We start from the raw sequence: 27,239 nt of genomic DNA on the forward strand, positions 1-27,239 counted from the left end.
AAGGACCGGATGCTATCCTACGATGTATATGGTAGCAATCATTCTAAAGCTAAATTGATTTGAAAGTAGTTGTTGTCTAAATTGGAGACATCAGAATATCACACCCATTTCTCATGTAATGACTTCCTTAACTTAAGTGACCACTCACAAATACAACAGTAATTAAAAACTTCATTTTCCAAACAACCAGTTCATTAATGATCAAATTTCAGATGCTTAACAACACACATCGGAATAAGATCAATGGTACCATGATGTTAGAACTTTACAGGTAGTCCTTGATTTACAACCATAATGGAGCCTCCCCATTAAAGCAGTAAGTCACGCTGGTCAAAAAGCAGATAATCATATCACCGACCTGATTTTATGCCTTTTTGAGGTGACAATTAAGCAAATCGCCATGGTCATTAAGTGAATCCATAATCATTAAGTGAATGCCGTAGTCCAGGGGTTCCCAACCAGGGGTGTTCGCACCCCCTAGAGGCGTGAGACAATATTCCAGGGGATGCGAAAACTTGGGTTTAGAAGTTTCAAAATTATAGTGCATATGCATAATTTGTTATTTCAAACTTTTGTAAGGGGTGCAAGAATATATCAGAAGTGTTGAATGAATGAACCTTTATTGTCAAAGTACAACCATGTATACAATGAGATTGGCTGAGCCTCCCTTCTTGCCCCCCCCCACAACTCACAGTGACAACAAACCCACCATCTTGTTACACCATGTGAGCTAATTGCACAACACACCGGCCTCGCAAGTCAATCATACATAGAGTTATTTCCCGTTCAAGAGCCTGACAACCCATGGATAGAAGCTGTTCTTCAGCCTGTTGGTACGGCTGGCTATACTCCTGTATCTCCTACCTAATGGTAGGAGAGTAAAGGTATACAGACCAGGGTGTGAGTCTTCCCTGAGAATTTTCCTCATTCTTCCAAGGCAGCGAGCCCTGGCGATGTCATCCAGTGGTGTCAGGGGACAGCCCACAATGTTTTGAGCTGTGCTCATCACCCTCTATAATATCTTCCTATCCGCGGTTGCAAGGCCAGCATACCAAACCACAATACAATGCAACAGGATGCTCTCTATAGTAGACTGGTAAAAGAGGGTCATTAGACATTGTTCTACCCTGTTCTTCTGCAAGACCCTGAGGAAGTGGAGTCTCTGTTGGGCCTTTCTGGCCACCTGGGTTGTATTGACTTTCCGGGTAAGAACTTCACAGAGGTAGACTCCTAGGAATTTAAAGGAGGAGACTCTCTCCACACAGTCCTCCCCGATGTAAAGTGGGGCAAGTTGCTCTCTTTTCCTCCGGAAGTCTAGCACCATCTCCTTTGTCTTGCCAATGTTCCGGTGCAAGTTGTTCTCTAAACACCATAAGGATAGTTTTTGTACCTCCCCCCTGTACACTGTTTCATCTCCACCTGTAATAAGACCCACTACGGTGGTATCATCTGCGAACTTAATGATCGCAGTGGATGGGTCAGATGATACACAATCGTATGTGTACAGTGAGTACAGGTAGGGGCTAAGCACGCAGCCCTGTGGCGAGCCCGTGCAAAGCTTCAGGGGGGTGGATGAAACAGACCCAACCCTCACTGTTTATAGCCAATCCCTTTAGGGATGCGGGGTATAGAAAAGGTTGGGAGCCACTGCCATAGTCATTAAGCAAACCCATGGTTTGCTATCAGATGTTTTTCCTAAAGACCCGAAATAAATGCACGCATTTGGCAAAAACATAGTCAATCACAGTCATGTAATCATAAGATACTGCAAACAGCTGTAAATCCAGGCTGGCTGCCAAGGACCTGAAATGCAGTCACATAATGGGGGGGGAGAGAGAATGTGGCCATCGGTAGCAGGTCGTATGTATGTTTTGGAGGGTCCACCTTAACTTTAAACGGTCACTAAACAACTAGTCATAAGAACTACCTATAGCTGAATGGAATGACAAATGCCAGTGATCTTTGCAGCATCTCTTTTTCACATGTTCACTTAGTGACCATTTTGCTTAGTGATTTAATTGACAGAACAGAACAAGGAGTGAGTGTATATATACCAATCTGAGCTCCATTGTGAAAAAAAGAACTGTGTTGTAAATTTGATAAAACACAATAGGTTTTCTGGAAAAGAAAACTGACACAATCAGAGTTGGGTGCATGCCATTTATGTAAAACACATCGAGATTTAGAAGCCTAAGCATAGCATAAAGCACTTGGATGGAGACTCCTTGCTGACTCTGTTCATACATACAACACTTTATTTATTTTATTTTTTTATTTTAATTCCATTTATATCCCGCCCTTCTCCGAAGACTCAGGGCGGCTTTACAAACTTAGCAGTAGCCTCCATACTATGTATATGCCTGCTTATTAGGGCTTTCGCCCCACCCCCAAGCGGCATTATTACAAAGTCAGCTTAATTGCCCCCAACAATCTGGGTCCTCATTTTACCTAGCTGGGAAGGATGGAAGGCTGAGTCAACCTTGAGCCTGGTGGGACGCGAACCTGCACTAATTGCAGGCAGCTGGTGTTACTTAAGCAGGTATTAGCCCACTGCTCCACCAAGGCTCTTTAAGCCATACATATTAGTTTATCAATCACATTCACTATTAGCACATTGAATGAACTAGGCCATCACAGTAAGCCATAATAGTTGGCTTTGGTTTGGTTTACAACCCTGAACACAGCTTCATGATATTTGGTCTGACTTCCAAGTTCAACATTTGATGTGCAAAAACGACACAGCTCTCAACTTAAACAATGTCCACATATTGCACAGGAAAATAGGAACAAAGCTGTCTGCCTCTGTGACCTACAAATATCACTGTTCATTTACTGTGGGCAGTAACTGTCACATCTTCACCACGTATCTAAACAAACGTGCACAAAGAAAACCGCTCAAAGCAAGGTTTGTACATTCCAGGATTAAAAGGATGGGTAAAAATGCTGATAGTTCAGAGAAAGCTAAGATGACAGAAGTTGGCTTTAAGCTAGAACTTAGCTGTTTAAAATCTGGACAAAGAGATCTAGTATCAAGGGAAGTACACAAATATTAAAAGCACCTGACAACAATTTTTGGAGTAAAAACAGGATTAGAATGGAGAGAGACAGAGAGAGAAAGAGAGAGAAGAAGAAGTCTTCTCAACTAAGTTAAAGATTTGATGTTTTGAGAAGCACCTGTCAGAAAGGAATAGAATACATGTACATTGTAAACATGTAGACTTGTAAATGTCTATGGAGATCCTCAGTCATCCAGGTCATAATTGCCTCAAAGGTGCTTTTTCTAAAGGCAACCGGACTGCTTTTTTCCTTGAGAAAGAAGAAGACGTTTCGCTTCTCATCCAACAAGCTTCATCAGTTGTGACTGGATGGTGGGGGAAAGACTTTTACTACATCTTTTCATATAACAGGCATGTCAAACTCCAGGCCCGCAGGCTGGATGCGTCATGCCGAAACCACGCCCACCCCATTGCCGGCAATGGGGAAAACGTCGCAATATGTCACGCGACGTCACACGACGTCGCAAGTTTGACATGCCTGAAAGGAAACTGTAGCATGTCAAATAGCCCTGAATTCCAGAACTGAAAAATAGCAATTAGCAAAATTTATCTGTGTTATTTAGCTGGATTCATACATCAAAATAAGCCATAGTATAGCTTGTTTAGTTTTGATTAAGTATGATATATAAATCCATAGATGGCCTAGCACTGTGTGCATATCAAGCCAGTATGGACTTTTAAACTACATTTTACAACATGACTTAGTATGGTTTGTATTGCATCTTTACCATTTTCTTTGGCCTCTGGTCTTCTCCAACTTCTATTAGTGGCCACACAGAGTATTAGTAGCAATAATTAAGAACTGTTGCTAGGTTACTGCCATATCAACATTAGATCATCATGAGAAGCCAAAAAAAGGAGCTTACTATATTCACTAGAAAAACACCAAACTGTTTAAAGAGAACCCTTTCTTCCAGTCTTATTTTTACTCTGCCCAAATACTACTGAAACTGCAGAAGCCACTAGAGTCAATAATTATGATCAGCTAACCAGAATTCAAAAAGTAATGAGGCATTTGTCCTGAAGAGGCTAAAAAAATAAGAAAGGACAGCCTATATTTAAATATCAATGATAGCTTTAGCATTATTCTCTCTATTTAGTAAAGTAATGATAAAATCCCCTAAATCTCCTTGGTTCTATTTCCTATCCATTGTTGGCTGTCATGCTGTAAGATACTAGTTTGATAAGACCATTTATGCCAAATACACTAATGTGACATTTCCACAGGATGGAGCAATAATTCAGCTTTTGAATAGTTTTTTCCATATAGACCGGTCTAGTACACCTTGGTTTTAACTGCTATATTGCAGTTCTACTATTATAATCACTTTTGCCTTGCAACCCCAGCATGCTAGGCAGTTGTGTTAACCTCTAGGCCAGGGGTAGGCAACCTTGGCTCTTTTATGACTCGTGGACTTCAACTCCCAGAATTCCTGAGCTAGCCATTGGCTAGGAATTCTGGGAGTTGAAGTCCACGAGTCATAAAAGAGCCAAGGTTGCCTACCCCTGCTCTAGGCCATCGGCTCTCCTCTCCTTCTTTGTTAGTTGAGCCAAGGTTCGAATCCCATAAAGGGTATGGCTAGCTGATGAGAGCTAATAAGCTTGAAATAGCTATTCTAGTCTACCATTTAAAATTTTTAACTCTTTGTCAGCAAAAAGAAATTCGAATTTGTAGTGGATTGCAGTTGCGACTTGAGCCTGCTTAATGCTCCTAGGCTGGGGCTGCAAGGCAAAAGTGATTATAATAGTAGAACTGCAATACAGCAGTTAAAACCAAGGTGTACTAGACCAGTCTGTCCGGGAAAAACTTACCATATATTCCCTTGGCTGGACTGACGAAGAAGGGGAGGAGAGCCAATGGCCTAGAGGTCAATATAACTGCCTAGCATGCAGGCTGCCTAGGTTTGAATCCCATAAAGTGTATGGCTAGCTGATGAGAGCTAATAAGCTTGAAATAGCTATTCTAGTCTCCCATTTAAAATCTTTAACTCTTTGTCAGCAAAAAGAAATTCAAATATATATACACACACACACACATATACATATACATATACATATACATATACATATACATATACATATACAGGAGAATATCTGTAGCTCAGGGTTGAAGTGAGGGGTCCTTAGTGCTTTTGGAGTTTGCTTATTTTCTTGCAGACGTTTCATTACCCAAATTAGATAACATGATGTTACCTAATTTGGGCAATAAAAGTCTGCAAGAAAACAAGCAAGCTCAGAGAGCATGAAGGACCCCACAAAATAATCCCTGCTGGAAAAAATAGCAGTAAAATGGTAGCTATTGTAATTTTATAAATAGGAATTTCTTCACTATTTTTTTAATGTACACAATGTGGACATTTTTATGTATTTATTAATTATTTATTATTTTATTTATTATTTTATTTATTATTTTATGTATTTATTTATTTTATGTATTTATTAAATTTATACGCCAGTTCTCTCACTGTACAGCAACTCTGGGCAGCTAGTAATACTCATTACAGTGATGCAGTATGGTAAACTGCTTCTATTCTTTTTTTTTTTTTTTTTTTTTTTAATAACATTTATATACCGCCCTTCTCCCTGAGGACTCAGGGCGGTTCACAGGGCAGAATAAAATAGTGAATACAAACATTAAAAAAGATTAAACAAATTGCCCTAATTAAAACAGTATAAATACAACACTAAAAACCCCCAGAAAAGTTAAAAAAAAAAACAAAAATAAAATAACCCCAACACTCCCCCTCAGGCTAGGCCGGCTTGTACAAACAGAAATGTCTTAAGATCGCGACGAAAGGAGCGAAGATCGGGCGCCATCCGGAGCTCAACCGGTAGCTGATTCCACAGCTCCGGAGCGCCCACAGAGAAGGATCTCCCCCTGGGGGCCACCAATCGACATTCTCTGATCGGTGGCACCCTGAGGAGGCCCTCTCTGTGGGAACGCACAGGGCGCAGGGAGCTTGATGCCGACAGCAGATGTTCCCTGAGGTACTCCGGCCCCATGCCATGGAGTGCTTTAAATACCGTTACCAGTACCTTGAATCTCACCCGGAAGACAACTGGCAACCAATGCAGCTCACGGAGCAGAGGCGTAACGTGGGAGTATCGGGAGACTCCCAACACCACTCTCACGGCTGCATTCTGTACCAGTTGGAGCCTCCGAGTAGTCCTCAAGGGCAGCCCCATGTAGAGAGTGTTGCAGTAGTCCAGACGAGAGGACACGAGCGCATGAGTGACCGTGCATAAATCGTCCCGGCTAAGATAGGGCCGCAACTGACGCACCAGGCGAACCTGTGCGAAGGCCCCCCTAGTCACGGCTCCTATATGGTCTTCCAAAGTGAGCCGTGAATCTAGGAGGACCCCCAAGTTGCGAGCCCTATCTACGGGGGGTAATAGTTCTTTTGCCAAGAATACAACAAGGATGTGTCCATCTGGTGACCAGGCTTGAACATGACTCAGAGGACTTATTTAGCTGTAATGTAGCCTTCTCCAGCAAGTATTAACCTCAGTTTCCCTAATGAGAACCGCTTGTCCTGAGTATCTGTGCAATTCCTATATAAATAATAGAGCAAAAACAAAACTGATGCTTCTCTATCTAGAGTAATCTTCTTTAGTTATAATTTCCTGGAATGCAAGACTGATATCAAAACTGCAGGTCCTTGAATGCACTAAAACTGCAGATCCAAACATGGGTGCATAGACATCTTGCTTGCTAAGCCTCATCCCTCTTCATTGTTTTATGGCTTGCCAAGCATCATCACAGCTACAATGCTTTCAGTATGGACTATAACACATAATATAGCAAACTCCTATACTGTCATGGATAAAATCAAAATAAAACAAACTGATCATAAATACTACCGTAAGCTAGATATTGAGTCATTTGCAGTCTTGGTTTTGTTGCCATTTCCTACAGCTATTTTACTCTAGGCTATTTTTAAAAGTTTTTGATCTCTAACTCAAGTGTAAAAACAAGAGCTGGATTTGATTTTAGAAAAATGTACTATATATAGTATAATTTCTACACTATATCCCAACCCAAAAATTACATCCAAACTGAGACTCTAGAGCAGACATGTCAAACACAAGGCCCGGGGGCCGGATGCGGCCCGCGAAGTGGTTTTATGTGGCCCGCGAAGCCATCCTGGAAACAGTGAGGGAACGGCCCCCACTACCTTGGCCCTGGCCCAGAGACCCTCCTCCTGCCAGAGACCCTCAGATCTGTACCACTCCTGCCCAGGCCCTCATAGGCACCCTTGATGCCAACGATGTAGAGCTGGCCACGCCCACCCAGTAGGCCATATGCACTCTAGCCACGCCCACCCAGTAGGCCACGCCCACCCTGGCCACACCCACCTGGCCCCCTAAGGGCAACCGCAATGCTGATGAGGCCCTCAATGAAATTGAGTTTGGCACCCCTGCTCTAGAGAGATTATAGAACATTACTGAAAACCCTGAGAAGATGGACCCCAATGACAATCAGGGCAATATGATGCCATGTGTGTTTAAAATTGCCCTTGTAGTGTTGCATAAACAAGGATTTATGATTAAGAGGCAAGAAGGTGAATCAGTGTACTAGCTCTAATAAAAGTTAGCATTTACAAGAACAAGCACTAGCAAATTTTCAAATATACTCCCTATCCTGATATAAATGCAAGGCATGTGTTGTTTTACCAGTTATTCATTGAAACCACTTCATCAACTTAGTTTCAGTTCATAGCTGCCAATATTTGGTTGCAATCACAGTTAGTCATAGTTATTCACACCTCTGTCCACCAGCTGCCAGCCCATCAACCTTATATTTTAAATAAAAAACACAATGCAAAGCAAAGCACTAGCAGCATTACTTTTATTTCCAGGAATGCTACTATGCTTCAAATGGATATAAAATGCCTTCTAAAAAAAATAAATACATCAATGAATAAAAATTAGCTTTATTGCTTTGGTTGGAAATAAGATACTGTCCAGAAAGTACACAAAGGGTAAAAGGTAGTATTGAGTAGTCTATTGGAAAGAGGTGGAAGTAATGGTAAGAGTCATTTTGGTAAATTGGATATATCCCTCACGGCAGTTATTTTGAAATTTATCAAGGTTTCATAGCACTTGTTTTGTAAGAGCACCCACAAAATTCCCCAAATTCCAGAAATACTCAATAGCTGAAAAATGATTGGGGATCCCTAGACTACAGTAAATTGTTAAGTAACAAAACCTATTTCATCTGTTTAAGGTAAGCAGTTCTATCATGTACAACTTCACAAGACAGCTTTTGTCACTCTGGTGCCCTCAAAATGTGTTGGATTACAATTTCTTCCACCAGCCAGCTGCGAATTATGAGATGCTTGATCCAATACACTTAGAAGCCAGTACATTGGATATTTAAAAGCATACATACAGATACAAATTTAATAAGATGACTTACCATCACTTTGGGCTTTGTTTTTCATTTCTTCCTTCCATGTTGGAATATCTTTCAAGGATACATAATCCCGTAAATATTCCTTACGTCTCTCTTCCAATGTCATCTTCAGTAAACGTTCTATCAGAAAACAATGAATATGTTTTAGCAAAATTATGAAGCAGATTCCTTTGTAACATGAATTAGTTATGGGGTTCTAATATATGAGGAATGCATGTAGATTAAGATCAGATATCAAGGAGGTTCAATTAATTTCTTTACTCATCCTAATTACTGAGGCTTGGAGAGAACCAAAACTTCAACAAAATGTAATTTCAGATGCTCAAGAAGTTGTGTTAAACAAGTCTAAGTATTTAAAGCCTAAATCCATCAGATGCAGTTTAGGGATGAGAGCAACATTTAGTTGTTCAGATTGCATTTATTCTGCTTTTGTATTCAGTTTGCTATTTTATACTTCAGTTGGTAGGCCACTGTTTGAATTTAGCAGACTGAATTCATTTATATGTTATTCTTTCACAGCAGATACTACCTCAATTTTAAATTATATAAATGATTCTGAGCCCATTTAAACATGGTTTAGCACAAACTTCAGTAATCTTCACTCCTCACTTGCAATGCTACCAAGAGATAATTCTTGATATTATGGTTAACAAATCCCACAACCTATTATAACATTACAACTTGAAACAGTTTTTGAAATTATTTCATGAGGAGTTACCTTATAATTTAGAACTTTTCTTCCATTGGCATTAGGCATTTAGATATTTGCTTAAGAAATAGCATACAGTACATACATTAGTAATTCCCACCACTGTATCAAAGTGATTAAATACAGGTGTAGCACTTATGGGATTGATAAAATACAAAAGCTAATTTGAGTCATCAGTGACATTCATCTACCTGGAAGTAGCCATGGAAGCATGAATACTGTGTATCTGTACAGGCAATCCCATTTCTAGCACTAGTAAACTGTTTATTAAAGCAATCCTAAAAGAAGCTCTAGCATTCACGATTAGATTTTCTTCAAAGCTACAAGATAAATTTATCACACTAGAAACATATAAAATACAAAAACTGTTGTGGCTTGAGAGAGATTGTTTAATCTGAAAAGATTTATTTAATGCAAGTAACTAGTAATAATTAGTAATTTGGATAATATTTTATCTATGCACATTTCAATTTAATCTCTAATTATAAACATTCTTACCTAGAGATTAATGTATACACTTTTATATTCTTGTAAGTCTCTTGTAACAATGTTTAGACATCAATTTTTTACTAAGTAAAGTGATATGTTTCACACAGCATTAGGATTGTTATGTGGAAAAAATTAGGATTGTTATGTGGGAAAAATTATTTCCCTTCCACCTCAGCAAATTATTGAAAATATACTTATCTGTGATGATGTTAGAGGTTTCAACTGTAGCAGTACGGAATGTGTTTTAAAAGAAACTGAGGCAATTTTAACAGCACCAATGACAAACTGCAAAATGATATTTTTTTCTACATTTTAGAGTGCAAGGATCCAGTTTCTGTTATAAGTTATGCAAACAGAAATCCATACTACAGTTTAATCAGTATAAATTCTGTAAAGCTGTTATACCAGTTTACATTACACAGTTCAAGCATCCTAATCTAAATCTACAGATAATGGCATGATAAATCATCAGTCCAGAACAGATAAATACTACTGTGTGACATGTCAATAGTTGGGGGTTTTTTCTCTCCTTATGGATAGATGGACATTTTAACTTTATATCAGTCATCTTATTCTTCCTGGCATTTGATATTACTGTATGTATGCAGCATAAGAATTTGCAATGTAGATTTCATGTGTGAAACTCACACCAAAACTTACAAACCCAGTTTGGTTTTTTACCATTAGTACAAGAGTTTAAAATACCTACAAACCTAAGTCAAAATTCTGTCTTTTTGAATGAACACAATTACATTGTATCAAATTTGTTATTTAATTCCTTATATGGTCTCAATTTTATGATGTTCTATTAAATTACCAACTGTAAAGGTCCAATTTCCTTATCTAACATTTAAAGGTACATTCCATACTATGGAAGGAAACTTTCACTTGCAAAGTACAAGTATCCTTTATTTTCCTCCCTATTCCCTATCTGCAGAAACAGATTTGATGGGCAGGTGGGGTGGGGGGAAATGGATTTACAAGGAGTAGCTCTGTGATTGACAAATGGTCCCAAATGGATATATATCAGCAAATACATCATTTTATTTATATGTCAAATTTAGAGACTGCCCATCTCACAGAGTGACTCCAGCTTAATGAAAGAATGTTTATTATATATTTTATTTTAAAAAGATAATTACCACCCCACCATTAGAAGGTCTGGTATTTTATCAAGTAAAGCAATCCATCCTCACAAAGTTTAGAATGACTGGTTAAAGTTGATTCAATAGATGTTTTCAACAACTGCCACACAATACACAATCAATGGTTGTGTTTGTTTGTCTGTTGCAAATATTTTCTTCCAAAGGGCCCAAAGATCCAGGCTTTGCAGTCCTGTCACCTTTTTGCAACCCCCTCACAAAATAGGTAGCCCCAGAGTGAGGCAAGTTGAAATTCATTCAGCCAGCAACTATCAAAAAGACTGTAGCTCTCATTCCAAGTATATTGAAACAGAAAGAGTCGTAGGCAGCAGAGAGAGAAACCTCACTTTCGTTTCCAAAGTGGCACTCCAACTCTCACACCAAACTCCGAAGATACAGTCAGCACACAATTTGCAACCAGAAGGCAGGGAGGGAAAGTGGATTCCAAGTTTACAAGCTTAGCTTGCTCTCTGCTACCCATAGGGGAATAAGCAGTGCTTTTTTTGTAAAAGAAAAAGGTGCCCGGAACTCACACATGTCATACAGCCCACCTTGCCTACCCTACAAGGTTCCATCCAAAAAAAGGTGCCGGAACTCCGTTCTGAGCATTCTATGAGAAGAAAAAAAAAGCCCTGGGAATAAGAGAAGCAACAGTGATGACCCAGCAGAAAAATAACTTTTTCCAGGCGGATAAATCCATACCCAAGACAGAAACAAAAGATTAATCAGGCAGTGAGAGGAACTAAGAGGAAGACTACCCAACTCTGAAACAGAACGGACTTAAACCAAAACTAGGCAGAAAGGAGAGACAGTGGCCACCACGGTTGCTTTGATCCAGCTCCTCTCAGGGGGACCGTCTAAGGCAGGGGTCTTCAAACTTGGCCCTTTTATGACTTGTGGACTTCAACTCCCAGAATTCCTCAGCCAGCATACGCTGGCTGAGGAATTCTGGGAGTTGAAGTCCACAAGTCATAAAAGGGCCAAGTTTGAAGACCCCCTGGTCGAAGGTAAGGCTGACCCAAGAACCCTCGCCAAGGTCGAAGCACCTGAGTGGCAAAGAGAGGCCTGGGCCCTTTAGGATTACCCCCAAGCTGCCCTTGCCCCCTAGCTTGGGGGGATGCCCTGACCAGGCTGCTGCGAGGGCTGTGCAGAGAGGACGGCCGTCCCACCACCCGCCTCTGCTCCCCCTATGAGGGTCCGGAGAAGGCAGCGAGCCCTCCTCCTCCTCCTCCAAGCGGAGAGAAGGAAGCGCCAGCCAAGCCAGGAGGAGAAGCCAGGCAAAGAAGCAAGGGGAGGAGCGCGGCTGTCCTGCCGAGGTAACAACGGCGGAGGCGAGAGGAAAGCAACGTCGCTCAGGTGAGAGCAGGCGGCGGCGGCGTCTTTTTGCCCGCCCGCCTCGGCCAAAGGAAAGCCAAGAGTCGGAGAGACGCCCTGCAAAGCTCCGCTCTCCCGAGGAGCCCCGGGTGCTTTTTACAGGTGAAGGAGGTCGGTACCTTTCTCCTCCCGCCAGAGCTTTTTCCGCTTGTTCCCGGGGTACATGGTGCTGTGGCTAGCGGCGGCTTTGAGCTGCAGGTTCCCCAGGCTCACGGGCGAGGAAGAAGCACGCTGACCCGGCTGGGCGACGGCACCGCTGGGGTGGCGTTGGCGGCGGCGTTGGCGGCGGCGGTTGTGGGCAGCTGTTTGCACCTCTCGCCTCCTTCCCACTCCCCTCTCCTTCCAGCGCGCGTCAACTGGGTCACGCCTCGTTCTAACCCGACAGACACCCCCGCAATGCCCGCCTCCTTGCCCGCCGCCCGTTGGCCCGGCGAGACGCCGTTCAGCGACGCGCCCCGCCCCCTTGCGCTCTCGGGGCTTAACGGCGTTCTGGGAAGGGAGGGGGAAGAGGCTTTTTTTGCTTTTTGTTTTTTGTTTTTTTGTTTTTAAAGGGGCCGGCGCGTCAAATCGAGGAGGAAGCGCGCGCGCGCTCGGGCGGACCGAAGCTCGGACTTGGAACACAAAGAAAAGCAAAAAAAAAAAAAAAACGGCGCGAGCGGCGACGGCGGAAGCTCGCGCCCGGGTTTGTGGAGAAGAAAACGGCGGGTTTCTGGGAGGGCTTTTTGGTCACTTCGAGGTGGCTCGTGGGTGGCAGCCGCCTCCTTTGGGGGCATGCTTGCTCCGGTGTGAGTTTCGGCTGGGTTCGCTACCGCTTGCCCTAAAGCAGCGCGTGCCCGTAGTTAATTTATTTATTTAGATTTATATACCGCCCTTTCCCGAAGGACTCAGTTAATGGGGAGGGAGGCGACAGACCCGCCGCGTGCTGTGGGATTTTCCTCCGTGCTAAACTGCTTGGGTGGCATTTTCGTGGCAGTTTTATCCGGGAGTAAAGCCTCACTGGATGCATCGAGCTTCTTTCCGAGGGGGTGATTCTGTCACTTCTGAATAAATGTGGTTTGGGCTTCGCGTATTTTTCTCGCCCACAGTCAGCGTTTTGAGAATGTGCTTCCTCGTTTACATGCATAAAACCTTGCCATTAAGCTAAGCATAAGAACATTAAGCAGTGCAATCATGCCACCGGCAATAGTATTAATAAGTAAAATATTGGGCGCAGCCCATTTGGAGTAAAGCAGTGTTTGCTGTTTTGGTACAGCCTTCTCCTAATCCTCCAAACATAGTGAACGGTGTGAGCAAACACAAAGTAATGCAGAAATGTTTTATTTTGGATCTTAAGCCAGGCCCTTTTAGAAATTTACCAACAGTCTTGCTCTGCTAAGATGTTCGGTTTTGTAGCTTTAGCACACTTGGCCACAGACTGAAGACTCTGCTCTCTTCTGCTAAGCTTTTCTTTCATGAACCTTTTACAGGTAGTGATCAACGTACAACAGTTCAGTCAGCGACTGTTCAAAGTTACAGTGGCACTGAAGACTGGAAGCTAAAACATACAAAGAACGGTTGCTGTAATTGGGTATGTCAGGTTTTATGAAGAGAAGGACTAGCCGTGTTCCAATATCTCAGGGGTTGCCGCGAAGAAGAGGGAGTCAAAGCACCTGAAGGCAGGACAAGAAGCAACAGATGGAAACTAATCAAGGAGAGAAGCAACCTAGAACTAAGGAGAAATTTCCTGACAGTCAGGACAAATAATCTGTGGAACAACCTGACTGCAGAAGTTGTGAATGCTTCAACAGTGGAAGTTTTTTAAGAAGAGACTGGACAACCATTTGTCTGAAATGGTATAGGACGGGTTTCCTGCCTGAGCAGGGGATTGGACTAGAAGACCTCTAAGGTCGCTTCCAACTCTCTTGTTCTGTTGAAAAAAGTGACTTATGACACTTTTCCTGAAAAGAAATGAAAGAAATACTAACATTAATTTGAACAAATGACTCAGGAGTAGAAACCTGTATGAACACAGGATTTAAGAAGTGATCTTTGATTGTTCTGTTCTGTTCTGTTAATTTTCTGCAGTTGAGTCCATGGATATTTTATATAGGCAATCTGTGATACTCCATATATTGTTGAGGTTTAGTATTAAATAGTGCGAGGAAATATGTCTCGGAAAGAGGAGACAGCAGAGGTTGTACTTTGGCTACCATCTTGGTGCCACAGATTGCCAAGTGAATGACTGAGGTAATAAATACTGGTTATCATGAAGTAGACAGCCTATATAACTACAGATAAAAAATAAAAATTCGAAAAGCTTCACAGATTTTTTTTTAAAAAATCCCTAAGCCCCCCCCCCTCCAAAAGTGATTATAGACTTGGAGGCAATTTTACAGAGATAAACATTTATAATTTGTTTCATTTTTCGCTGTGTAAAACATACTATAAGTATACTATTGACTTTTTCAAAGAACCAAAATTAGATATTTCTGTAATGTATGGTTTTATTCAAGAAGCTATCAATTGAACACCGACAGCACTCCAAGGCAGGAGAAGCAAGGGATAGATAAGATAGCAAGATAGAAAGCAGGAAAGTGTGAATTCAAATCCTGACTTAGCCATCAAAGCCAGCTGGGTGACTTTGGGCCAGTCACCCTCTCAGGCCAACCCACCTCACAGGATTTTTATGGGGAAAAGAGGAGGAGGAATGTGTGTTGGGCATGTTCGTTGCCTTGAGTTATTTGTAAAAATAATAAAAGGCGGGATACAAATGAATAAATAACATTAGGATCTATAGAAGATACCTGGGGTGATTTGCAGTAGATCTAACTCCATATATTTTAGTAGCAGCAGGGGAAAAAAGAAACCTTCTCCCTAAATTAGACTGTTAAAATCAAGAAGCAAGGGACATGGGGGATATGTAGCAAATGGGATATTTACTTATATTCCAATTCTAGTACACAAGTTAATTATCTCTTCAACTGACTGGCTTTTCCATATATGTTTCTCTATTTTATTTATTTATTTATTGATGGGATTTATATCCCGCCCTATCTCCTGAAGGACTCAGGGCGGCTCACAATAAAACATATAATAAGTACATAAATCAAGATAAAATGAAAATTGAGAACATCAGTGCAATAAAAAATTAGAGAATTTTAAAATGAATTAAAAATACTAAATATAAATTAATTAAAATGCCTGTCAGTCTAGGTCAGCTTGGTGGAACAGGTGTGTTTTGAGGCCGCGGCGAAAGGATTGGAGGTTTTGGGCTATCCGAAGCTCAGGGGGGAGCTGATTCCATAGGGTTGGTGCTCCCACAGAGAAGGCCTTCCCCCTGGGGGTCGCCAGCCGACATTGCCTAGCTGACGGTACCCTGAGGAGGCCCTCTCTGTGTGAGCGTACTGGACGATGGGAATTTGTCCCCGGCAGCAGATGGTCCCGCAAGTATCCCGGACCCAAGCCATGTAGGGCTTTAAAGGTAAGTACCAGCACCTTAAATCTCACCCGGAGGGCAACTGGTAGCCAATGCAGCTCACGCAGGAGGGGTGTAATATGGGAGTATCGGGAAGCTCCCATCACAACCCGTGCAGCTGCATTCTGCACCAGCTGAAGCCTCCGGGTGGTCTTCAAGGGCAGCCCCATGTAGAGAGCATTACAGTAATCAATACGGGAGGTAACGAGTGCGTGGGTGACTGTACGTAGGGCATCTCGGTCCAAAAAGGGGCGCAATTGGTATATAAGACGAATCTGGGCAAATGCCCCCCTAGCCACGGTTCCAATGTGATCTTCAAAACTGAGTCGTGAATCTAGGAGGACGCCCAGATTGCGTGCTTTATCAATGGGAGGTAACATCTCTCCTCCTATAGTCAGAGATGGAACCTTTATTTTGCTAATAAAGTACTTATTGGGCTGCAAATTGCCCAAAGACACATTTTCCTGAATACTATACCTTGAATCGCACTGAATTTAAACATGTTCATTTATTCTGTTTGAACACTGCCCAACTTCATACGACTTCTGAATACATTATATTTTCTTAAATAAACTATATTTAACAAAATGTCTGGGAATCAATTCAATTTCTATACTCAGTGGAACTTATTCTCAGGTAAAGTCTTAGAATGTTCTAGAATTCGTGTTGTGCTTCAAGAAATTCATGTGATCTAATCTGGTAGAAAGGTGGCAGAGCTAAGAATTCTGAACACAGAAAATCATCTCGAGCAGCCATGTCAAACTTGCAATGTCACGTGACTTTTTCCCCATTGCCAGCAATGGGCTGGGCGCAGTTTCAGTGTGATGCATCTGGTCCACAGGCTGGCAGTTTTACATGCCTGATCTTGAGTAACTCAGTAGATCTCACAGTTATAATTCTTTAATGTAAAAATCCAACTTAATACAGACCAAACAGTTTAGTTTCTGCAGTTTATAGCCAGTTTGGTCTAGTGGTTAAGGCACCAGACTAGAAACCAGGAGACTGTGAATTCTAGTCCTCCGTTAGGCATGAAGGCCAACTCAATTCATAGGATTGTTGTGAGGGAAATAGGAGGAGGAAGGATTATTAAATATGTTCAGCATTTAATAGATAATAAAGATGGAATAAAAATTAAAGTAATAGACATTTGAAACATTTTGTCACTATTTGAAACAAGAGACAGGAATCTTTGCTGATCTACAACAAATCGTAGTAAATCAAAATAGATTCAGATGTATCTTCGGGCAATGCCTAAAACAAATGATTACAGGCCCTAAATCTGAATCACTTTTCAGTTGCGTCTTCTTTTACATTGCTTTTCTGTATTAAATCTTCCAGGGTGATATACATATCATACTGCCATTCCCTCTTAATACATTTACAGAAATATATTTACTATTGGAAGGTAAAAGAAGATGGAAGGATGAAAAGTTGTTACAAATAGAAGAAACTATTGTTTAACACACCCACACCCAAGATATTCAAAAGTGATAAGAGTAATTGCACAATATATTTCTCATACTTAGAATCCCAGATATATGAACTAGCATAACCAAATCAATGCCATAGTGCTTAGATTAGCTTTGAAAAAAATAATGGAAGAATAGTTGAGACAATATTCTTCATATGGAACCTTATCTTCTTTCACCACATCCTCAGATGTTGGTTTTTTTGCCATGAAAAATCCATTAAGAAGGAAACAGTAAAATGGTTTCATTCTATTTAATTGATAGCACTGGGATCTTTAGTCAAAGAGGTTTAAGAGTTCATCTACCTTTTAGTGCCAAAGTGCACAATCTAGGTATATTCACATTTTAGCTTACCATGTTGCACGAACCCATCCTGTGTAACTACTTGTGGTCATTAACCCAAAATATTAGGTTATGAAAGGCATGGTCTCATTAATCAGTGGTAACAATGTTGTGCAAATACAGCCAAATAGGCATTTGGGGTGCTTACAATCTCCTTGCAGCCCAGATATTCTCATTTTTTATCTTCTACTCCAAATGCATTAGCACCTGCTTAGGTACATTCTCTTAAGAGCAGCTCAACTTCTGGCATCTGCATGGATAGTTTCATGTTTTCTTGGGAATAATATGGAAGTAGTTTGCCTTGCTTCGAGATTTTTCTTCTAACTTTCCAGTCTAATGTTCTGAAAGTCTCATGTCCAAGTACTGGCCAGTTCCAAATGAGAAGCCCCCTGCGAGGCTAATTGCAATTTATTTATAGAGCCTTGGTGGAGCAGTGGGCTAATGCCTCCTTAAGTAACACCAGCTGCCTGCAATTAGTGCAGGTTCGCATCCCACCAGGCTCAAGGTTGACTCAGCCTTCCATCCTTCCGGGGTAGGTAAAATGAGGACCCAGATTGTTGGGGGCAATTAAGCTGACTTTGTAATAATGCCGCTTGGGGGGGGGGGTGTGAAAGCCCTAACAAGCAGGCATATACATAGAATGAAGGCTACTGCTAAGCTTGTAAGCCGCCCTGAGTCTTCGGAGAATTGTGGGATATAAATGTAATAAAAATAAAATAAATAAATAAAATAAATTTCACAGCCTCCTACGTTCAAACACCATAGAGAAGAAATTGCTTCCTAATAAGGCGGAGGAAGGCCTGGGTAAAGACAGAGGATATGAAAAAGAAAGAGCACAAGCAGAAGGAATGAATGTTTTGTGTGTTTTTTTTAAAAAAAAAAACTTTTAAAGATATGCTTCTGCACGTTCATCTACTGACTTCCCTTGGAGTCCCGAGTCTGAAGCTTCTGTTCCGTCCTCAGTGCTATCCTTGAAAAGGGTGTATCAGAAATTGATCTCGCTTAAGAAATTGATCTCCGGAGAGGAGGAGACTGGGCAATTCAGGTTTCGACTGAAAGTACGCTGCTCTTCTTGTGGCCGCAGCTGTTGCTGCCTAGGAATAACTGCGAAGGCCGACGATGCTGCCTTTTTCCGGGTAGCGGTTCGGCAGGAGCCTGAAACATGTGATTGGCTCGCCTAGTGTAAAGAAAATAGTTGCTAGGTAACCGCATCAACTTCGAGAAAACCGAGGAGCAAAAAGAGGCGCTGCATAGTAGGGACGAGACACGAAAGCTGCCTAGAGTAGAGCTCCTTTCCCAATATGCTATGTTTAATATTTGGGGAATCGCTTTAGGTGGTAATCTCTATGGCTACGTACCTCATCGCGTAAGCAACCGGGAATCCTAAGAAAGCGGAGCACTCGCCCCTGTTCAGTGAAACTCCCCTTCCGAAGGCTTAGGTTGGGACTTATTTGAGAATGAAGACTCAGTTCGTAGTGCTGGTTGCGATGCACTTCTGGATCGCCGCGTGTAGTATGTATCTGGGATTCTGCTGCTTCCGTCTTGCGAGGGAGGGGAGAGATTTGCCGGTTGCCATTAAGTTTTTATTTGCAGAAAGAAAGAGGTGAAGATGTTTCGTAGCGAGCACTTAATTCCGAGCCAGTTTGGTCTGGTTGTTAAGGGTAGCAGGCTAGAATGCGGGAGGCAGCGAGTTCAAGTGCCGCCTTAGCCAGAAAAGTCAGCTGAGTAACTTTGGGCCAGTCACTCTCAGTTTAACCCACCTGGGAGAGGGGGGGTATTGTTGCGGGGGAAAATAGGAGGAGAAAGGTATGTTGGATATGTTCGCTGCCTTGACTTATTTGTAAAAAGAATAAAGGCGGGATATAAATAAAAATCAAGAGGGGCTATTGCACTGTTCTGGTGGGTGTCCATCAGATATTTGTTTTTTAAAAAAATCAGATGTAACACACAGTCATCCACAAACAGATTGGCATGATTTCCATGGATCAAAAAGCCTGGTCTTCGTAATAAAGCATTTGAAGCAGATTCCAAAACATATTAGAACACAGCATTTTTTCTAAAAAAAAAACTGGAAGATCTCCAAGGTCCCTTCCAACTCTTGTTATTCTGTTTTCTTTTGTTTTCAGTGTAATGAAACTAGGTTTTATTTTCTCTGAGACAATATCTTAACTCAGACTCTGCCAAGCGTATGTAAATAAATAAATCCCTGAATATGTTTTATAATGTTCTATATCTGCCCTCGGGCTTACATTGTCCTGAAATTGACTGCAGAGTTAAATACATGTTAGTGCATAAAGTTTCATTTGTGACAGTACACAGCTATTCCTTTTTGCTTCCCCTTTGAAAGCTGAATGTTTTCCCATCTTACCCTGCACATGTTATCCCTCCCAATTTCAAGTTGTAAACATTTCCTACATACACTGTGAAACATAATCAACATTGTTCCATTCACTAAGCCAAATTCACTAAACACCCATGTTTCTAACTTAACTCCTGCAGTGTTTCACAACAGCTGTGACAAACTCACTTAACAACTTTCTTGCTTAGCAACCATTGAGCTCAACTGTGGTTGTAAATCGAGGATTACCACACGTGATCTTGAAAAACTAAAAGTTCAATCAGGGGATGAAAAATCATTAGGAAATCCAAATGTTCTAGATTACGGTAAGTTGAGCACAAATAAATTTTTTAAAAAATCCTAGGAGAAGGCAAAGCCATATCATTTTTGCACTGTCACCAAGAAAACAATTGGATGTATCCGTATAGTCTTTTAGCGATCAACCCAATAGAGGCTTATAAATAATTATTTGAAGTTTAAAAAATTCAAATAAAGATCTCACTATTCTTAGGGTAGTTATTTGTTCTTAGATGCATATATAACATTTGGGATTGCTAAATTTTGGAAAAATACAGAATCCTCCACACATTCCACCTCACCTGAATCAGCCTATAAAGTATAAACACAATTGTCCGGTGATTTTGAATGTGGTTAGGAAATCCAAGAAAAAACAGCCTCAGTGTAAAATATTTTTTAAACCCATTTCAATTTCAGGGCTTAATTATGTAAGGACATAGCAATTGCAATAGCAATAGACTTATATTCTGCTTCGCATTGCTTTATAAGCCTCTCTAAGCAGTTCACAGAATCAGCAAATTTGCCCCCAACAATCTGGGTCCTCATTTTACTAACATCGGAAAGATGGAAGGCTGAGTCAGTCTTGAACTGGTCAGAATCGAACTGCTGGCAGTCAGCAGAATTAGACAACAATACTACATTCTAACCACCACTAACAAAGAACCATTTAGTCTGATAACCTGTATCTTAAATTACAATCCCCACCCCACCCCGTCCGGGAAAGGTAGAGTCAGCAAGAAGCTATACATCTTTGTTCTATTTACTTAGTTTTATAGTACTTTAGAAACATGAGTTTAACCATTCTCTTTCAAGAAATTTTGAAAATACTTTTCAATATATTCAGGAAGCCAACATGGATGAAAGAAGCTGTCTGGTTCAAATTTCAGTTTTAAGGCAGGGTGAATGGTGATGGGGGAAGAGTGGGCAGGACTCACAAGGGCTCATTCTGCCTTCAGGTAGATAGGAAAGGTTGAGTAAGTGCATACATGCAATGGTTTGGAGGGAGGTGCCCAGCTGCAGTTTCTTCCAACTTCCAAAGCATGATGTAATTAAAATTCCACCACTGGAGGAAAATAATTAAAAAGGGAGAGGGAACTGTGCAAAGAGCATAATGGAAAATTGGAGGAGTATAGTTCCTAGTACAAAGTTGATTTCAAATGGGTGGAAAAAGAACAAAATGATTATTTTAAAAGTGAATGCCACTTTTCATTTTTGAAATGCTGGAGTTAGAGAATTGAGAACCATTTGCAATAACTGCTCATCTAGAAGATTCAGTGAAGAGCTTCCCTCACTCTCATCTGTCACATCATGAATAAACAACAAGTTTGACCTTGGTCCTGTTAAATAAACTTTTATACTTGTTCTGGCATAGGAGTTTTTCTCTGATCATTTGTCCGAAATGGTATAGGGTTTCCTGCCTGAGCAAGGAGTTGGACTAGATGACCTCCAAGGTCCCTTCCAACTTTGACATGGAACTCTCTTCTGTGAGAAATGTCTAAGGTTTACTATTGATAAAGTCAAACTTAGTGCTTCCATGTTCTTAGAAATTTAATTGAAACATTCTTTTCTCTCAGTATAAATTGATACATGAAGGGGAAAAAGTCTTAATATTTTAAGCAGCTATTGTCAAACGGTTCTTTTATTAGGGTCAAATAATAAAATCTGACATTCAAGATATTTTGGGATCAAAGATATATTGCTGAACTGTAGATTTTGACATGTTTTTTCTTGTAATTCAATTTGACTTCCTTTCATTTTGAGAAGTTTGTAATAGATTATATGGGGTATTTTTGCTTCTTACAGAAACAGAAGATAATCTGGATGATCAGAGAGATGATGACATTTCAGAAGAGGTAATGAACATGTTTAAAATGTATCAGCTTTTATGTTTCATTTTAATTATATTTGAAATAACATTAATGATCAACAAGTAAAAATAATTTTTATGGCTATTTTGTATGCAAGGGCAATAAAAGAACAAAATGCATTTGATCTGGGGAAACAAAATCCCATTGTATAGGGAAGTAGAAAGCATATCATTTACTTGAAAGCCATACATTTTAAAATAGCCACCTGCTGAATTCAAAGTTTACGTGAAAAGTGAATAGACTGCTATATGAAAATCTGGCATATATATGTAACCAATAATAATAAAGTACACTGTGCTTGTATTCAACTACTAGGCAGTGACTGGTTTCTGAATAAGGTGTCACAAATTAATGCTTGGATACAACCAATCTCTGCCATCTTTTCAACGCTATGAGCAAGTGCTTAACCGTCCTTTCAGGGTCTGGAATGGAATCATAACATCAGAGGAAGCCCCAATGTGTGTGAGGTGGGACTAATATTTCTAACACCATTTTCTTGACCACAGAGTCTGTGTCCTAAATCTGCTACTGTTCACCCTGTTGACCCATGACTGTTGTGCAAGGTTTGCTACCAACCATATTGTGAAGCATGCAGATGACACAACAACCATATTGTGAAGCATGCGGATGACACAACAATACTGGGCCGTATTCAGGATGACAGTGAGAGTGCTTACAGGGAGGAGGTAGAGGCTTTGGTGGACTGCCTGGTTCTAAGTGTAGGAAAAACAAAAGAGATCTTTGTCGACTTCAAAAAAGGCAGGGGCAGCCATACACCTCTGTGTATTAATGATTCAACTGTGGAAGTGGTTAATAGTATCCAGTTTCTGAGTATGCAGCTAATGAGTAGGCTAGCTTCATCACTCAACAGTGAGACACTGGTGAAGCAGGTGCAGCAGCACCTGCATTTTTTCCATCATATGAGAAAGGCACATCTTCTTTTTCTTGTCTTTACCCCTTCCTATAGAGGGATGATTGAAAGCATCCTGTTGTACTGTATTACTGTTTGGTTTGGAAGTATTACTGTTTCGGACAGGAAGGCTGTGCAGAGAGTGGTGAGGATGGCGGAAAAGATTATTGGAAGTTCCCTCCCTTCTATCCAGGACATAGCATATAAGCACTGCTTGGCCAGAGTCCACAATACTGTCAGGGACACTACACATCCTCTCCATGACCGGTTTTATTTGTTACCTTCTGGGATGAGGTTTCGTGGTAGCCGAAGCAGAACAACTAGCTTTGTACCATATAGTATCAACTTTGTTAACTCTCAAGACTTGTTTTTTCTGCTATGTCTTCAAAATAGTAATATCAATAGCATTTAGATTTACTGCACTACCACTTCACAATGCTTTACAGCCCTCTCTAAGCGGTTTACAGAGTCAGCATCTTGTCCCCCAACAATCTGGGTCCTCATTTTACTGTCCTCAGAAGGGTGGAAGGCTGAGTCAACCTTGAGCCAGTCCGGATCGAATTCTTGGCAGTGGAATTCAGGCTTTGTCTATAATACTGCATTGTAAACACTGGGCCACCACGGCTCTGAACTGTGATATATGTATGTATGCATGTATGTATGTATGTGTATATATGTATAAATATGTATGTATATCTCTGTGTGTATGTATAAATACTGTATGTACATATACAGCATATGTGTATGTGTGTATGTATAGGTATGGATATATATATACACACACACACACACGGTAGCTCAGTGGGTTAGGACACTGAGCTTGTCGATCAGAAGGTCAGCAGTTTGGCAGGTCGAATCCTGAGTGCCGTGTAGCAGAGTGAGCGCGTTACTCGTCCCAGCTTCTGCCAACCTAGCAGTTCGAAAGCACGTAAAAATGCAAGTAGAAAAATAGGGACCACTACGGTGGGAAGGTAACGCCTTTGGCGTTTAGTCATGCCGGCCACATGACCACGGAGACATCCTCGGACAAGCGCTGGCTCTTCAGCTTTGAAACAGAGATGAGCACAGGGCCCTAGAGTCGGAAACGACTAGCACGCATGTGCGAGGGAACCTTTACCTTTACCTATACACACATATATATACATACATATATACATGGATATGGGTATACATATAGACATACATGTGTGTATATACATGTATACATTCATACATACACATTCTCTCTCTTTTGGGAGAGAATTCACTTTTAATGTGTGCCAGTGTGTACACAGAAAAAGTGACAATAAAGGTTATTTTACCTCTTATCTCTTTCCCATCTGCCCAAAGTAACTGCATAACTGCAGCACAGGGAGCTTTACCTATCCCATTAATAAAAGTCAAGAATGTCCTGTCTGTCAGTCCTGCCAAGTAATCTGGACAAGAAGCACACCTAGGAGTACTAGCTCCATCTTTATTGTAAGATTACATTAACAGAATTCTGCAAATCTGAAAGTAATCCTCATATCCCTCCTTATTACTGTCCCCAAAACAGCTCCCTTCTGAGTTTTCGCCCCCCCCTTTTTTTTCAGACTCAAATTTCATTTATTAGCCTCTTGCCTAGACTGATTGTTACTCCTGTGTCCCAAGGTCATTCCCACATACCATTACACTAGGTGAAGAGAGAGACAACTCATTTGATTTATGTATAATTGTTATTTATATTGTATACCTTATTCTGTCTCCCCTTTATACTTAAAATTCACTGGATTTCTGTGCATTGAAATTCAGCAGTAGAACTACAGAGTCAGTGACTTTCTTTTTCTTTAGTAATAAAAACTTGGTTTCTTCCATTTCTTCCACAAATAGAAATACATTTCTTTTTGTAACAAAACCAGGCAAAATAAGAATGGAGAACATATGTTACATAACAATGGTACTATAACATTGTACACATGTAAATCAATAATCAGTCTGGTTTTTGTTGTTCCTTTATAGATTACTTTCAAAACCATCTGAAGAATATGTTTATAACTCCAAATTTATTTTGATTTATTTATTTTACACCTATAGAAGAAAAGATGAGGCTATATATATATATATATATATATATATATATATATATATATATATATATATATATATATATATATATACATATATATACATACATATACATACATATACATATATATACATATATACATATATACACATATACACATATACACATATATACATATATACATATATACATATATACATATATATATATATATATATATAATGAAACCTATTTCCAAGAAGGAGAAAGGATCCACTTGGAAAATGAAGTTAGTGTACTAAAGGAAATGTAGTTAGATCACTAACTCTTGCAAATACCATGTTATGATTGGATTCCATTTATTTATCATCACTGATGAATCCATGTAGAAGGAACGACTTTATTTGACCAAAATTTTTGAGTTTCCAAAAGTGTATCAGTTTTAATGGTAATGATAAATTGGTAAATTTGTTTCATGGTGATTCCATGGATACGTCCATATAAGGATGTTTTTTGGGGGGTTGGGGTTTTTGTTTTTTGTTTTTGCAATTTTTACCAAGTTAGTTTGCCATTGCCTTCTTCTGAGATGCTTTTGACTTCCTAGTCCAAGATCTTGAATTCTCTGGTGGTGTCCCAACTCAATACTAATTACAGTACTGTAGTTATGACTCTGTTTAACCTCTGAGCCTAGAAAAGAATGGCCTGCTGCTACCACCTGTTGTTTCAAGTGAACCCAGTAATAATTATTTATGCAAAAGGACTGCAGAACTTACTCTGCTCAGTTGTTTAAACAATTGTTTTATTCATTGATTAGCATAGCTGGCTGAGGAATTCTGGGAGCTGAAGTCCACAAGTCTTAAAGTTGTCAAGGTTGCAGACCCCTGGATTACAGTATCTTTTTTCATTAAGCATGGCTTTGCTGTCTATGGTAGTTTTACTTTTTCCCAGCCTAAATGACAGGTGATGCATCTAATGAATTGGGTTTTTTTTTCATATTCTGGTACATTGTTTCCAGGAAAAAAGAATCTGCTGCAAAGTGAGTCATTTCATTCAAAGAAGAATCTAAATTGGGGATAAAAGATGCTTAATAATGTGTTCTTCCTTGAGTTACTTAAATCAAATGACAGAAATATACTTTTTTGTGTAACTGTGAAACGCTACTTTTAGAGGCAAAAATGAAGTAAAGCCCTAAAAAGTTTTTATTTTCTGAAAAACAAAAGGGAAGCAGTCTTGGCAAGCATGGTTTACAGATATAGCTAACATAACATGTTTTGCAAAGATGTAAGCAGTATGTGATAGGTCAGGCCACTCAAATCCTATTTGGTCGTTTGTGTGGAAAGCTTAGTATTGCAACAACTACTTAAAAATCAGTTGGAATTATTGGGGTCTTTTTCCTTTATTTGTCATTGATAATGTAACACACATTACAGTATGCACTTCAGTGCCAATATTCAATGAACTGAATATTGCCATACACATTAGCTCAGCATACTAATCCTGTACAATGTTGTTTTAAAAACAAATCAGTTTGTATACCATTAATGTGCCACCCCACAGTCACATTGTATATACTGTATGTAGAAAACAGAAAGAATGCAAGCAGTTACCATCATGTAAATACAGTGTTTCCTCGAAAATAAGACCAGGTCTTATATTAATTTTTGCTCCAAAAAAAGCATTAGGGCTTATTTTCTGGTTAGGGTTTATATTCAGGGAAATACGGTAGTAAATGTGTCTCTAGCTGATGATCTTATCTGGCGCTTATTTTTAGAGTGGGGCTTGTATTACGAGCGTCCTGAAAAATCATGCTAGGACTTATTTTCCAATTGGATCTTATTTTCAGGGAAACATGGTATGTATCATGAAACAGTTTCTAGGTCAAATTCTTTCAATATTGAAAAATGACTTAAGTATAAACTATTTTACAGGAGATCCTGAACATTATCCAAAGAGCAGTAGTGCAAGTTTCTTTTCCAACCCAAGGTAATAATGTCACTTCAAGGTTGGTGGTCTCTAATCTACACTTTTACGATACAGCAAGCAGACCTTAGTTTAGTGGAGTTGGATATAACAGAGAAAATCTGTTCTCATACTCTATGGTTATGCCCATCCATAAACTGTATAAACTACATAAAATATGCATGCATAAATTCCCATTCCCATCTTCCCTGTCAAAAACAGTGTTAAAATGCATGGGTAAAAAACCCCATTTGGATTTAACAAAATTCTACTTTATTTCACCATTAGTCTGTAAATCAAAAAAATTTTCTGTATTATTAACAACTGTTGAATGCTTAAAGCCATGATAAGGGGTAGAGGCCTATATCTAAGAGTCCATCTGGTGATGGAGAT

General features: G+C 40.1%; 1 protein-coding gene across 2 annotated transcripts in view; it reads right to left on the minus strand.

Moving 5' to 3' along the window:
• The window catches only part of MACROD2 (mono-ADP ribosylhydrolase 2), a 1,127,318-nt gene extending 1,114,550 nt beyond the window's left edge, over nucleotides 1-12,768 (minus strand). For both annotated transcript variants that reach the window (XM_083369818.1, XM_083369817.1), the window contains exons 1-2: nucleotides 12,306-12,768; nucleotides 8,476-8,592 (exon numbers count right to left, since the gene is read on the minus strand). In XM_083369818.1, coding sequence (XP_083225944.1) covers nucleotides 8,476-8,592; nucleotides 12,306-12,351 — 163 coding nt within the window. In that variant the 5' untranslated portion in view covers nucleotides 12,352-12,768. The remainder of the gene's footprint in view (nucleotides 1-8,475; nucleotides 8,593-12,305) is intronic.
• Between the last annotated feature and the right edge of the window lie 14,471 nt (nucleotides 12,769-27,239).

This window comes from Vipera ursinii (genome assembly GCF_947247035.1).
Source record: "Vipera ursinii genome assembly, chromosome: 1".
Taxonomy (NCBI): domain Eukaryota; kingdom Metazoa; phylum Chordata; class Lepidosauria; order Squamata; family Viperidae; genus Vipera; species Vipera ursinii.